The sequence below is a fragment of the Chinchilla lanigera genome, unplaced genomic scaffold, assembly GCF_000276665.1.
Source record: "Chinchilla lanigera isolate Chin_1 unplaced genomic scaffold, ChiLan1.0 scaffold00050, whole genome shotgun sequence".
Classification (NCBI taxonomy): Eukaryota; Metazoa; Chordata; class Mammalia; order Rodentia; family Chinchillidae; genus Chinchilla; species Chinchilla lanigera.
Genome location: NW_004955451.1, coordinates 15,540,514 through 15,554,811, shown reverse-complemented (window position 1 = coordinate 15,554,811; position 14,298 = coordinate 15,540,514). Strand labels below are relative to the sequence as shown.

Genomic DNA, 14,298 nt, shown 5'->3' with positions numbered 1-14,298 from the left:
CTGCTGCATCTCTAGCTGCTGCAGGCCCAGCTGTTGCCAGCCCAGCTGCTGTGAGAGGACCTGTTGCAGGACCACCTGCTGCCGCCCCAGCTGCTGCGTGTCCAGCTGCTGCAGGCCCAGCTGCTGCATCTCTAGCTGCTGCCGCCCCTCCTGCTGCTAGACTACCTGTTGTTGCCTCCACATGTCCCAGTGGTTCTTGCCGCTGAGTGCTTTGACCTGCATGTTTCTGTTCTTGCTCAACACCCATTCCTAAGAGCCTGAGTAAGCCTGAAACTTAGTTAAGATTGATTTGGGATTCTAGACGTATTCTCTCATCCCCTGAGGTACTCCCTGTCTCTCCCTCCCCCCTCTCTCTCAAATGACACAAGTTTTAATTTTCTTTGAGGCCTGTTAACTGTCATGTCACTCTCATGGAATGCTTGTTCATGCTCATATTTTCTCATACGGACATATTCCTTCACTTTAAATAAATCCAAATTTTGAAGCACAGAAATATAAGTGTGTCACGTGTCCTCATTTTTCCTTCTTGAGTTGTTATCCTTATATAGCAGTTTTGGGGTGAGCCGTCTCTAAAGAATGAGAGGATCACAGAACGGACTTTCAGATGCGTTTGCTCTGTTCCCATAGCACATGTTCATCTAATACGGGAGGGTGGGTCTCGGAGCGGCACCTGCATCTGCCTGGGGATTTTCTCTGGGCAGGTGAGTGAAGCTTATCTCTCTGCGTTGCAAACTGAACTGGGTGAGAGCTGGATCAAATTTCCCAAGGTCAAGGCTGAACCCAACAATTGCATTTGAATTGGTTGTGGTGCAACTGGCTTGCAGGCAGAGTCGTGGGAAGAAGCAAGTTCGTGAACTGAGGTACCACTGTGTTCTGCTTCTGCATTTGCTATAGTGCCACAGGGAGTGGACTGGAGATGGTACTGTCACATGTATTTCCTGTTGGTTTTCTCCTGGGGGCCTGGCCTCTTTCTCAGGACTGGGTTAGCTGAAGGTCTGAGCCCTGGGTCAGCACTGAGAGCTGGAGGAGGGACCATGGGTTTCCACTGAGCAGCTTATCTCACCCTTGGCTTATTTATTCTTCAGCTCCTTTAAACATACCACTCCACGCATACCCACCGAATCTGCCACGTTAGTTGGCCACTGTCCTAATGTGAGGAACGCGCAGTTCGCTCACAAGCACCCACAGAATTTTGTAAGTCATACAGCTCTCGGCCCAGTTTTCTTTCCTGCCTTCCTGCCCACCATGAAACTCTACCACCATGGGCACTTAGAGAGAAGTGAGTCACTCTGGGCCTTTCTTTTTTATTTTGTTAAGATGTGCTTGCAGTGCCTCAAGTTTGCAATCTGGGGAGCGGTGTCCGTACCTACCACCCTCTTTAATCGCCTCCCTTCCCGCACGCCTCCCCCTCTTCCCTCCCTCCACCTCAAAGTCCCGCTTCCCCTTGCACTGTCACTGTTATTATTACTCTTAGCACATGTTACAACACACATCTAATGTTTACGTCATTGCGGGAATTTGGTACCTGCCGATGGCACATCTCAAATCTTCAGGTTTCCCCTCCCCCGCCTTCTCCCTCACCCCCGGCCTCCTGGACCCCTTCCCATTTGCAAGAGGTCCATCCCCTTGTCCCCGTCTATCAGTCTGTCGTTATGCTGTGTGTTTGTACTTTGCCTTACTCTAATGACACACACCATATGATATTCAAGCTTCTGTCTGACTTATTTCACTCAACATATTTTCCAGGTGCATCCTTACTCCTACAAATGTGTCAAATTTATCTTTCTTTCTAGTCAAGTAGTATTCCATTATGTATAGACAGCACATTTTCTTACCTATTCATGTTTTGATGCTCTTACAGGCTGTTTCCAGGATTAACTATTATGAGTTGTGCTGCTATAAACATCGCTATGCATGTATCATCAAGTATGCCCCCTAGCACTGAGAAACAAAACAAAACAAAACAAAACAAAACAAGAATCAGCTAAACCAAAGACAAAAATTACATGATCACTCAGTAAATGCAGGAAGATCTTTTGACAAAGTCCAACACTCATTCATGATAAATACCCTCCAGAAAATCAGAATAGATGGTCTTTACCTCAGTCTGATAAAAGCCATCTTTGAGAAACAACAGCCAACTTCATTCTAAATGGACACAAACTGAAAGCTTTCACTCTAAAATCAGGAACAAGACAAGGATGTCCACTATCACCACTCCTGTTCAATATAGTCTGGAAACACGAGCCAGAATAATTAGACAAGAGAGAGAAATTAATGGAATAAAGATAGGAAAGGAAGAAGTTAAACTGTGATTACTGGTAGATGACATGATACTCTGCATAGAAGACCCCAAAAACTCCACCAAAAGGCTTATAGATTCAATAACCAAATTCAGTAGCATAGCTGGACACAAAGTCAACACTCAAAAATCAACAGCATTCCTGTACACAAACAATAAACTCTCTGAGAGAGAAATTAAGGAAATCCTTCACAATAGCATCCAAAAAAATGAAATACTTAGGAACCATTCTGACAAAGGAAGTAAAGGATCTACATGCTAAAAATTACAGCACTCTGAAAAAGGAGATCAAAGAGGATATCAGAAAATGAGAAGAAATCCCTTGCTCATGGGTAGGAAGAGCCAATGTAGTGAAAATGTCCATACTCCCAAAACTATTATACAGATTTAATGCAATCCTGATCAAAATACCATTAGCGTACCTCATAGATCTAGAGAAAACGTTCCTAAAATCCATCCAGAAACAGAAGAGACATAGAATAGCAAAGGCAACCCTAGGCAACAAAGGCAAAGGAGAAGGCATCACGAGTGATAAGGTGAAGACCACAACTTTCATTCCACTGAGACCCTTTCTACGCCCCTTGGAATCCCCTCACCTCTGGATCCAGAATATCTCCTTCCACAGAGGCTAAATTTATGTGGAAGAAATACAGATTCCCTCAGATGTGCCACTGGGCATTTAGGTAAATGAAGTGATTCTTGTTTTGATGTCTTAATCTTGGTATTGATGTTTCTAACTATGGGGATGCAGTCCCACTTAATGGTCATTCCCTTAGTTTGGAATCAGCATGCAGAAGGGTTGAGTTCCATCCTCACTGGGTAGCAATTCCAGCTGGCACCTGGGCCATGGCTTCAAGACATGGTGGCATCATACTGTGTGTCTATCACCTTCTGGATGCTTCAGTATAAAGTGGGAAGTGACGCTCATGACTCCACACTCACTGTGCAGTATATGAAGTCTATTGATCCCAGCTGTATCGGGTTCCAGAGCATTAGATCACATACTCTTGAGCCCTTAAGTAATGGCTTGGATCAAAAGTCCCCCAGTGGCTTAACTCTTGGGTTCAGAGGTGTGGCTCTGAGAGAGTGGTTAAATCATCAGGGCACTGACTTATACATGAGTCACTCCGTGGAAGTATTGAATCTTAGGATGCGGGGCCAACTTGAAAGAAGTTGATGGCTGAAGCATGCCTTTGTAGGAAATATCTAAGGCCCTGGCTTTCTTCTGGCAGTGTTTGCTTCTTCGTTTCCATGAGTTGAGACAATTTCCTCTGCCATGTCTTTCCACCCTGATGTTTTGCCTTGGAGCCAGCCAACCATGAGCTAAGACCTCTGAAACCACAAGGTGAAAGAAACCTCTCTTCCTTCAAGTTGTGTCAGGTATTTTATCCCAGCAATGCAAATCTGACTGACACAATAAACTGGTACTGGGAAGGCATAGTCATTGCTATAACTTTACCTGACTATGTGATTCAGAATTCTTTTGGACTGATTTGTGGGCAAGTTTTTCAGAAGTTTGGAGAACTGGGTTGGAGGTGGGGTAGAAGGTTCTAAGTAGAGATTGTTATTCAATTGCGACTTGAGCTCGGATCACACTGCTGATAAGAATGTGTGAACAGTAAAGACTGTACTCTTGAGATACCAGATGGGAATAGGACTCTCCTTAGAACTGACCTAGAGGCCAATCTTCTTACATTCTCACAAAGAATCTGTCTACATTTTGTCCATTCCCTGAAACTTCTGTGAGGCTGAATTTAAAGGTGATGTATTAATTAATCTGGAGGAGGACTTCAAGGCAGCCAAACGTTCATGTTATGTCTTCAGTAATACTGACTGCTTTTAGCTACAGCTACAATGAGAATAAGAAGCAAAAAGCAGAGCTGAAAGGTTTATCAATTTTGCTCCTGTTCCAGAAAAGAACTGCATGTAAAGTTTGGCCAAGGAGAGTGTGGCTACTGAATAGATTAGTGCCATTAAAGCAGTCCAGTACTTTGCCCTGGGACAGTAGGAAAGATACCTTGAATACATCTCAGGAACTGGCCAGATGCCACCTGCCTCATACTCAAGGGTGTGAAAATTAAAGGTTGTTTGAAAGACAACCTGAGCACAGAGTCTCAGGGTATTCTGCTCAATCAGCATCACCAGGGAAAAGTGTTTCCTTGAGTCCAAACATCCATTCACTCGGAGGCCACTGCACCCACAGTCCAAGGGGCCCTGACTACTGTTTGCAGTAGCATGAGCCCTGGACATTGTCCCCATATCAAACCACTTTTCAAGGCATGAAAGTTTCAAGAGTTGCAAGGTCAGAGAGGCTTTCAAACATGTCAAAGAAGGCCTGGAATTCAAGCAATTCGCCCCTGAGTAGACAATGCATGAAGCTGTGATGGTGAGACTGAAGCTGTTGGGGAGACTCCAGGAAGTTTGGGATGCTAGATACATGCAACACCTGCCGAGGAAAGCTTCTAGCAATGATCAGAGACAGCTCAAGAGAGAGCTCACGAGGGCTGCCATCAGCAAAGCCACAGAGGTAAGACTACCCAAGGCTCCTGTAGCTCATATTACAAAACCATGGACATCAGATGCCAGATATGAACCAAATATTTTTTTCACTGTGCTTCAGTCATTCTTTGGCTTGCTATCTATTCACCTATTCCTTATTTTTGAAGTGAGAATGTTTTCACTGTGAAGTTATTTCTGGAGAATATGTAAGGGTTTTTTTTTTTTTTCCTTTTTCTTTTTATAGGGGCTCACAACTAAGAATAGTTCACATTGAGTCTCAGAGGAGACTTTAAATTTGGACTTTTGAGAAATGTGGAACTATTGAGACTTTGGATGCATATGACATGTTACATAATGAGATGACATGAGACTTTGGGAACAGAGACCAGAGTGTTATGGGTTAGCTTAGAAGAATACCCCTATCTTGGTTACTTGCTCAATCATGGGACAAAATACCCAACATCTACAAGTTAAAGGAGGAAAGTTTTATTTTAGTTCACAGTTTGTGGGGGTTTCAGTCCATAGTATACTGGCACCAAGACAGGGTAGCATGGCAGGACATGGCAGAGGATGGACAGTCCACGGTGTGGCAAAACAGTAGTGAACCTTCCTTTCCCTTTTTATTCTGTTAGGGCACACATAGAATAGCAGACTTGTAGGCATATTAGAGCAAAAGTTAGAAATCAATTAGAAGCCAGTGACCATAGACTCCTGCTGCTTGTCAAGTAGCTAGCTTACTAAATTCAGCTACAGCCTGGACTGTCTGGACCCAGCTGTTATCCTTTAACAATATAACGGGTCAAACTGACTGTGTTTCCTTTAGTTAAAAGTATATGCATTGATTCCAACTTGCTTCAAGGAAATCATGTGTGGGGAAGACTGGTCCAGTCAAGGACACTTTCAACTCTACCTACTCTTCTCAGACCCCCTCCTTCCCAGAATGTTTCTGTCTAATGATAAACAATTCTTTTTTAAAAAATTTAAAGAGAAAAAAAATAACAAAATAATAACCACAAAGACAAAAACAAAACAACACAAAAACAATAAAAACCATACAGAATTTTAAAACAAGATGATAGGAAATTAACAATGGCTGTTGTTGATAACATATTGTTATCTGTGGAGAAGGTCGTTCTTTAGTTACCCTTTTGTGTGTTACCTCAGGCCTGACCAAGCCTTGATGGCTGGATTCTAGAGGAAGTCTAGCAAACGTGTTGAAATCCCCAGGCTCAACACTGATTGCTTTGCTGAGCTATCCCCTAAAGAATGATGACATGACGGCTCATTAGTCAAGTCTTATTTTCCTTGCCAAATTGGTCAAGATTCTCGCATTTTGCATGGGTGCTTTTTTGTCCTTTTCTGAATAAAGACTTACAGGAACTGGTAAGAGTGGTGGCAGCCCAAGAGGCTTCAAGTCCCCTGATCCCAGAATTTTGTCTCACTTGGTTTTCTTTTTTTCTTACTTTTATGTTCATCCGCGGGTACCTCACGTTCGGGACCTGTCACCACAGTTAATACCAACAGTTATCTTCAATAAAGTTGCTCAGATTACCAGATGTAAGAATGCAAGATTGATCAAAGAATTAAAGAGAATAAAAAATAACTTTAAAAACATTAGAAATGGTACAGAGCTTCATTAAACAAGATGGTAGGAATCCAACAATGGTGGTTATACTGCATATTGTTGTCTTCAAATTAGTTGTTCAGATTACCGGACAGAAGCATGCAAAATTGGTCAAAAAAATTTAAGCATTACCTGTTTCTTTCAATAAACCAATAGATGTCAGCAGTACAATTATCCCAGCTATCCTTGTATATACATATATATAGTTTTTTTCCCTTCTTTCTTTTTCTTTTTCTCCTTTCCCTCATCCCAGTTGCTCTTTCCTATTGAGAAATTTCTTTCCCTTTCACAATATCTATTGTACCTTTTGATTTTATTTACTCTTTTGGGTTCTTACACTAGGGAGACAATATGATGTTCACATATGTGGGTCCGATTTTTTCATTTATGAGTATGGCCTCTAGCTGCATCCATTTACCTACAAAAACCTTGAGTTTGGGGCTGGGGATTTAGCTCAGCGGCACAGTGCCTGCCTGGCAAGTGCAAGGTTGTGAGTTTGGTTCCAGGTACTGGAAAAAAAAAAAAAAAAACCCTCAAGTTTATCTTTTTCTATGGCTGAGTATACTCCATTGAATAAAAATACCACATCTTTTTTACCCATTCCTTAGCTGATGGGCATTTGGGTTGTTCCCAAGGTTTAGTTATGACAAATTGAGCTGCTATAATCACGGGTACACATATATCGCTGTGGTATGATGTTTTCAGTTTTTCTGGAAAAAATACCCAGAAGGGGAATAGCTGGGTTAAGTGGAAACTCTAATCCTAGTTTTCTTTAGAATCTCCACACTGATTTCCACAGTGTAAACAATTCCTTTTAGTAAACCTGTTGAGGACAGTTCTACCTGAAAATATAAGACATAATTCTTGTATTCCATGTAACCATCGTGTAATAACTTGCTATCAGCTTTGTACTTCCTGCTTGCAAACCATATTTAAACTGAACTCAAACCTGACTCTGGGCTGGTGATTTGAACCTCTGGGTTTCCCAGCCTGCTAGCATAATAAAAGTTGTCTTCTAAGTCCTTGGTGCAGAGTCTCCCATTTGGTTTGATACTGGTTTTCTGCAACATTTCCAATCAAGATACAAGCCTGTTGGTGGGTGTCACTCAAACCCAGGGCAGGCCTTCCCTTATCTACACCCAGAGATACACTAAACTAATCAGTGGACCAATCCAGTTGTCACACACCTTAATTCAGGATCACACCCATGATCCAGTCACCTCCCCAAAACCCCACCTATGAGGGCATGAGTCCTTGGGAAGAGATCACAAATCGTAACAGTCCCCTAAAAGACTCATGTACTCAGAGGTCAGGCTTTCAGAAGGCAGTTGTATCATGACTCATTTCATGCATCAGTGAATTCATAGTTGAATGAGCTATTAAGAGATGAGGCCCAGATGGAGGCTCCAGTGTGTCACGGGGTGATTGCTTTTGGGGAGACTGCTTCTCAAGCTGTCTCCCTTTCTCCTCTGCTTCCTCCCTATCTTGCACTGAGCAGTTTTCCTCCACCTTGTCCTCTGCTGTGATGTTGCTGAATTAGAACAGCCAACCATGAACGAGCCTCTGAAACTGTAAGCCAAAATAAATCTCTCCTTCAAGTTGTGGGTACCCGGTGTTTTGTCCCAGCAATTGAAATCTGATCTATACATTCCATATAACGGCATTGACTGCGGCAGTTCAAGTTAAAAAGACAGACCTTTACCCAAATTAAATATTATCCCAGTCAGAAACAAGCAACTGGCTGGTGGTGCTCAAGTGAAAACTTACTAGGAAGCTGTTTGGAAATTTCTATGACATAAACACATTACAGTGTGTCTGCATCTGCCTTATTCACCAGATCTGGCACTGTGCCACTTCCGGCTCTTCACTGAATCCCAAATGACCATGGAAGGCAAACATTTTGAGCGGATTCAGTACATTGAGGGCAGCTATGACAGTACAACTGAAGACCCAATAGAAGTCTAAAACTGCCTCCAAAAGTGGCAAGGATCATGGGATGATGTGTTCCAACAAGTACATTTTTTAAAGGGGATTCATGGCACTGTGTCCTTTACTGTAATAGTTTTTAAAATTTTAAATCACTCACCATACTTTTAAACACACCTCTTATGTTTTAATGAGGTGGCCATAGTACTCATGTGTCTGGCACAGTAGATAGGACTACCATATAGTCATCCACACCTTGCTCACCATGCTGTTGTGCAGCACGTCTACAAGGGCTACATCTCTCTGGACTCTATTATGATCAAGAGAAGAAGAATTCACATAGCCTTGGGGCAAGGCAGTGAATCTACACTGCTGGGAATCCCGTGTGAACTGAATCAACCTCTGCCCTTTCCTTCCTTGAGTGTTATCCAAGCTCCATTAGCCATTTAGTACCCACTCATCCCACACCAGAAGCTATGTTAATCTGCTCTAGCCAAGAGTCTACATCTATCGTATAAGCTACAATTGGATCTTTTCTTTAATAGTTCTCGTGGGCATCCATTATCCTTTATGATCCATCTGTAACTAGTGAATTCCATGACAATGTAATGGCACTCACTTCCAGTGAATTTCTTAGTTCCTTGAAGGTGGTGCTAATCTCTAATTTTTATTCACTAGCTTTCTTTGGGGTGGTGAAGGTTATGCAGTTCCAGGAGCTTCATTTGGCCTTTTCAATATAATAGTTCTTAGTCTACACTCCAGGAAAGTGTGCTGCATTTTATGTTTGTCAAGTAGGTAAATAATGACAAAGTGTGTCTGTAGACCCAGTGACTATGGGCTCTAGGCTATCACCTGGACCGAGACTTCATTTATTTTCTGAAAATAATTGCCATATTCTAATGGGGACCATGTTGGTATTTTGATAGTCAATTTCCATTTCCAATTCTGATCTGCCGTCCAAGAACATCAACAAATATTGATATTCCACTGCTGTTGGTACCTTAGAAAATGTCAAAACTGTATATATTTGCTGTGCTCCTTTCTCCTGGAAAACTCGTCTCTTTATTCAATTGATAAGTCATAGATCTGAGAACTGTGTCAGGACTGGAATCTGAAGGCGGGAACCTGGATTTCCATTGCAGCAACTTAGCTCTCTCTGCATGGATTTTAGAACTCTTTTAAATATACCTGTGTTCATACATAAACACTGATATATCCATAGGGCCTACAGTTGTGGGCTCTCTATCCTACTGTGAGAACACCTAATTCTCTCATCAGTGTCCACAGACCCCTATGAGTTCACACTACTCCACTGTTGTCATTCCTAACTTCCTACCCATCACGTCACTGTACCCGCATGGGACCCTAAGTGGAATGGTTTCATCTGAGTCTTTCTATTTGATGACATGATCATCCTATAAGCCTTGGAAGCTAAGTCCTGCAAGAGTATTTTCTACCATTTATGGGGAAAGGAACTACTGAAATTATCAGTGACGCTGGTGGCCCCTTTTTCTGGACCTTTCTGTCACCTTGGTGAACAGAGCATCTCCTGCAACACCTGAGTGTTAGGTCTTGTGACAAGGTACAATCCAGCATATTCACCTGTCTGTACACTTTGCTTCTTTCTTCCTCTTCTGTGGGTTTTTCACCCCATGATAATTGTGGACTTGTCTACTTTTATGTAATTGCTTCAGAATTTGTCGGCTTACAACAACATACATGCACTATGTCACCATTTTTGTGAGTCAGGGACCCAAAACAGCTGGCTGCACTCTGGGCTTCCTGGGCTTCCACGGAGCTTCATCAGAGTGTGGGCGGGCAGCGGGTCACCCCTGAGGGATCCGGGCTCAAGTTCACATTGGGGCTGCTGAGAGTATCAGGTTCCTGACCTCACTGGAATGAGAGCCCAGGCATCTTGACGGATGAGGAACGGGGGTGGAACCAGCTGTGCCACATGGACCTTTCGCCACCGCTCAGGGCCCTTGCAACAGTACAGAGGGAGAGCTGTGCAAGACAGCTGGCCAGTGAGAGGACAGTCCATCATGTGCCACGCAGTCACTGAATGCTGACCCGGGCTTGGTTTCAAGTGGTTGTGGAAGCACAGGGAATGAAGCAATTATATTTATTAATATCTGTATATTTTACACAAGTTTCACTGTATACATGTTTTTCATAATAACAAATAGTTTTAAAATATCCAGGTGAACTGAAATATTTTCTCAAAGACTACAGAATAATTTAAATAAGCAATGAATGAGAATATTTCAAGATAAATGAGAAATTCCAGCAACAGGAGATGGACATTTCTATTACTTTAAATATTGTCCTTATATCATACCCCATATCATATCAAGATATCATATTATTCAGTATACACTCTCATATATTTAAAGTGCTTAATTTTTATTGTGAAATAATTTAGTTGAAACAAAACTTGTTAATTTTTCTACCAATTAGCTATGGCTATTGTAGGTATCACTACTTAGATCATGTTCTTATATCCAAAGCACTATAATTTACCTTATGGTAATATATGTTAGCTCCAGACAAAATAGATATCAAATATTTTTTAAAAAATGATTATGCATAATATGTGATACCAGACAATAAAAGTCTCCTGCATGCTGTTCTTTGAAGAATATACTATTATGATGTGTCCAAGGTCCTGGTAGGTGTAACTCAGATCCTGAATGGTATTTGCAAGTGTTTACTGGACGCCATCCATCAAATTTCCTTGGTGTTTACCTGCCTGATTTCTCTGTCTGCCAGCATTCTAAAAAGAAAGAAAAGCATTTCAAAAAGAAAATAAGGCACAAAAATTACAACCCATCTGTTACTCTATGTCATAAAAGAAAGACAGTTTAGGTTGACTAGTCCAGACGCTAATCATCAATTCTCATTCTGTAGACTTTGAGTGGAATTTAGTGAGGAGAACATGGAATGCTATATCTCTCCCGGCTTGGAGTTTCCTCTTTAGGAAATCCAGAGCAGTATTCACAGTAATTTCCCACTTTGCTTCCTGCCCTGGGTGTGCTTTTTCATCTGCGGGGGACCGTTGCTTTTGGTGTTAGAGTGATCTAAAATGGTAAAGAGGATTATCAATGTTTTACTGTGCAGATTGAGTAATTCCAATTCAGGATCACTTTCTCTATTACTTAGATAACATCCATTAGATTTTAATTATTCATTGCCTTCTGTATTCAACTGAAATTAATGTGGTGTGCATAATAAGGACAGTTTACGGAGATGGCTCTCAATGTTTGCTGCCCATTATGGTGACCTGAGAACCAGTAAAACCTTCTGGCCCGGGCCCTGTACCACACTCACTAAATCAGAATTGTTCTAGGTAGCAGTCGGCACTGGCCGTTTGTGGCACTGCCCAAGCACCGCAGTGGGCATGCAGAGCTCTCTGTCAGCACTTGAGCCAAATTGCCCCAGGCAAGATTTGACAAATGAGAGGGAAAAGAGAAAAGAAAGAAAGAAGAGGAAAAAAAAATTTTTAAAAACCATATATATATATATATATATATATGTATATATATATATATACACACAAGACAGCTAAGATAATTGCACTACTAACTTCTATTGGTTTATTGAAAGGAACAGTTCATGCTGAATTGTTTGATCAGTTTTGCATGCCCATATGTGGTAATCTGAGCAACTACTTTGAAGATAACCATATACAATATAACAACCATTGTTAATGTCCTATCATCTTGTTTTGAAATTCTGTATCGTTTTTAATGTTTTTCTAAAAAATTTTTTATACTTTTTAAAATAAAAAAAAGATTTGACAAATGACCAGCATGCACACAACAGCAAAGATCACATGATTTGTGCAAAACTTTGCCAAATGTAAACTTTGACCTTTCAATAAAAAGCTGCTTGTGTTATCAAAAGCTCTGATATTGTGTTTTTCTTTTATGATAAGAGATGTTAATGTAGGAGTTTTTTTTTTTTTTCTAAACTAAAACCGCAGTATTCGGGTTTAATTGCAGTGTTGGCATTTTGTGATAAATAAGTGGTTTGGGGTTGCAGTTTGGGTACGCTTCTCTGAAAGGTTCGCCATCCCAGCTCTGTGCATTAGTCCATAAGGAGAATGCACTTTGCCTTTGTAGCTTTGGTTAAAGGGCTTTCTTAATGTCCCTATATTTATATAGAAAACTCTCCCCCAACACTTCAACAGTCTTTCATCTGTGTCTGCTTCATCTCCTGTCTCTCTTGTACAGCAAATCCAGTGACAATATCCCCCCACCCCACTGCCAACCACATAGAATAGTTTACTCTTTCATGCTGTCCAGTTTACAGATACTCACATAAACTAAAAGCAAGAAAATCAGGTGTTGGCCAAGCAACCTAGCATGATAAGAATATGGTGAAGGCCTAGGTCTCTAAATAGTGTTACGAAGACATATAAGGAGGGCACCATCCGTGCCAACTGGTCTCGGCTTGTTTTGGACGCTCAGGGGAACCAAGTGGCAGGATTCCTCCCGTGGAAGCAGCAGGCACCAGGGAGCCCATCGGACGCATGTTTAAGATTTTACTCCATCCCCACCATGGGGAAGTGTAAGCTGATACCTTTGAGCTAGATTTCTGTTGTTGTCTTTCTTCATTTCTCTCCTGGATTTTCTTTGGTTTCTTTTTGTGCACTTTGAAAATGAAAGGGCTCTTTGTCACCGTTCTCATTGCTGGACAAAATGCCCGGCACCCGCGACTGCAAGGAGAGCTGTGTTAGATTCAGGTTTTCCGTCCATGCCTGCTTGGCTCCAACGCAGAAGTAGAATGGTGAAAGGATCGGGGAGGGAGGCTGCTCTTGTCATGGCAGCCAGGAAGCGGAGGGAGAAGGAAGGAGTGGTGGTGGGGGACACGAACCCTTCCAGGTCACGCTCCCAGTGACCTGCCTCCAACCAGGACCTGCCTCCTAAAAGAACACTCGGCCCTTGAACTCACCCCTGGAAGAATCCGTGGAGGAGTATGGTGCTCCTAACCCAACCACCCTCCCAAAGACTCAGCTGTGCCAGCATGAAAGTTCTGGGGGACCCTTCAGGTCCAAACAACAGAACCTAGATCCAAACCAGTGACTTGAATCATGCTGAAAGAGAGTGTGCATTGCTTCTTGAGAGCCCAGCAACTGAGCGGAGTGAGACGGCAGGATGCGAGTTACAGCAAGGTAGCAAGACTCTTAGTCAACTCGGGTCAGCTGAATCTTAGAGGGAGCGCTTGAGTCAACAGGGCTTGTTAAAGCCAGAAAGACTGGCTGTGGAAGGCACAAGGAAACCCTTCTCGACACAGTGGGGAGTTGAGGGGCCTGAGCCCCATGGTACAGGGGATCTCTGCAGTTCCTTCCCACACACAAATGAGGCCCTAAATGCAGGCTAGAGGACTGTTTGAGGGGGGAATGAGCAAAAAACTCCCCCACCACTTAGCTTCATACCTTCAGGAGTTCACTGAAGGAGGGCACATGCCCTTGTGGTCACATCTCACCGAGGGTCTGTGCGTTACACGCAAACCTTTGCCCACCTGACCCATAAGGAAGGAGTCACCAGAGGAAAATACAGTCTGAGAAAGAATTCCAGGCCTGCAGGAGACGCTGTTTCCCAAGGGCACACAGATGTGCTAGGAAAAAGGAGACAGTACATCCCACCAAGGGGAGACTGTCATGAGACAGCTGCCTTTGCTGACACTAAAGTTACAGAGATACCTAGCAGGAAGATCAGGAGACTTGGTGAATGAATCCTACAAGCAGCAGGAAGAGGAAATTCTATTTCCCATCACCTTGAAAACTTAACAAGGAAAAAACACTTGCCTAATGTGATAACTGCCTAATTATTAACACAAACAATAACAAGGAAAGAGGGCTGCCAATGATGAGGGCAACCATTCAGCAGGGTATAAAAGGGGCCAGGGGCAGGCAGGCTTCCAAACCTCTCAGACACCTCCATCT

General features: G+C 42.5%; 1 protein-coding gene across 1 annotated transcript in view; it reads left to right on the top strand.

The window, feature by feature from the left end:
- Positions 1–14,298, top strand: part of LOC102024969 (keratin-associated protein 4-3-like) — a 30,019-nt gene that overhangs the window by 8,011 nt on the left and 7,710 nt on the right. The window contains 2 exon segments of the mRNA XM_013519180.1: positions 30–170; positions 825–829. Of these exon segments, the coding sequence (XP_013374634.1) occupies positions 30–170; positions 825–829 (146 nt within the window).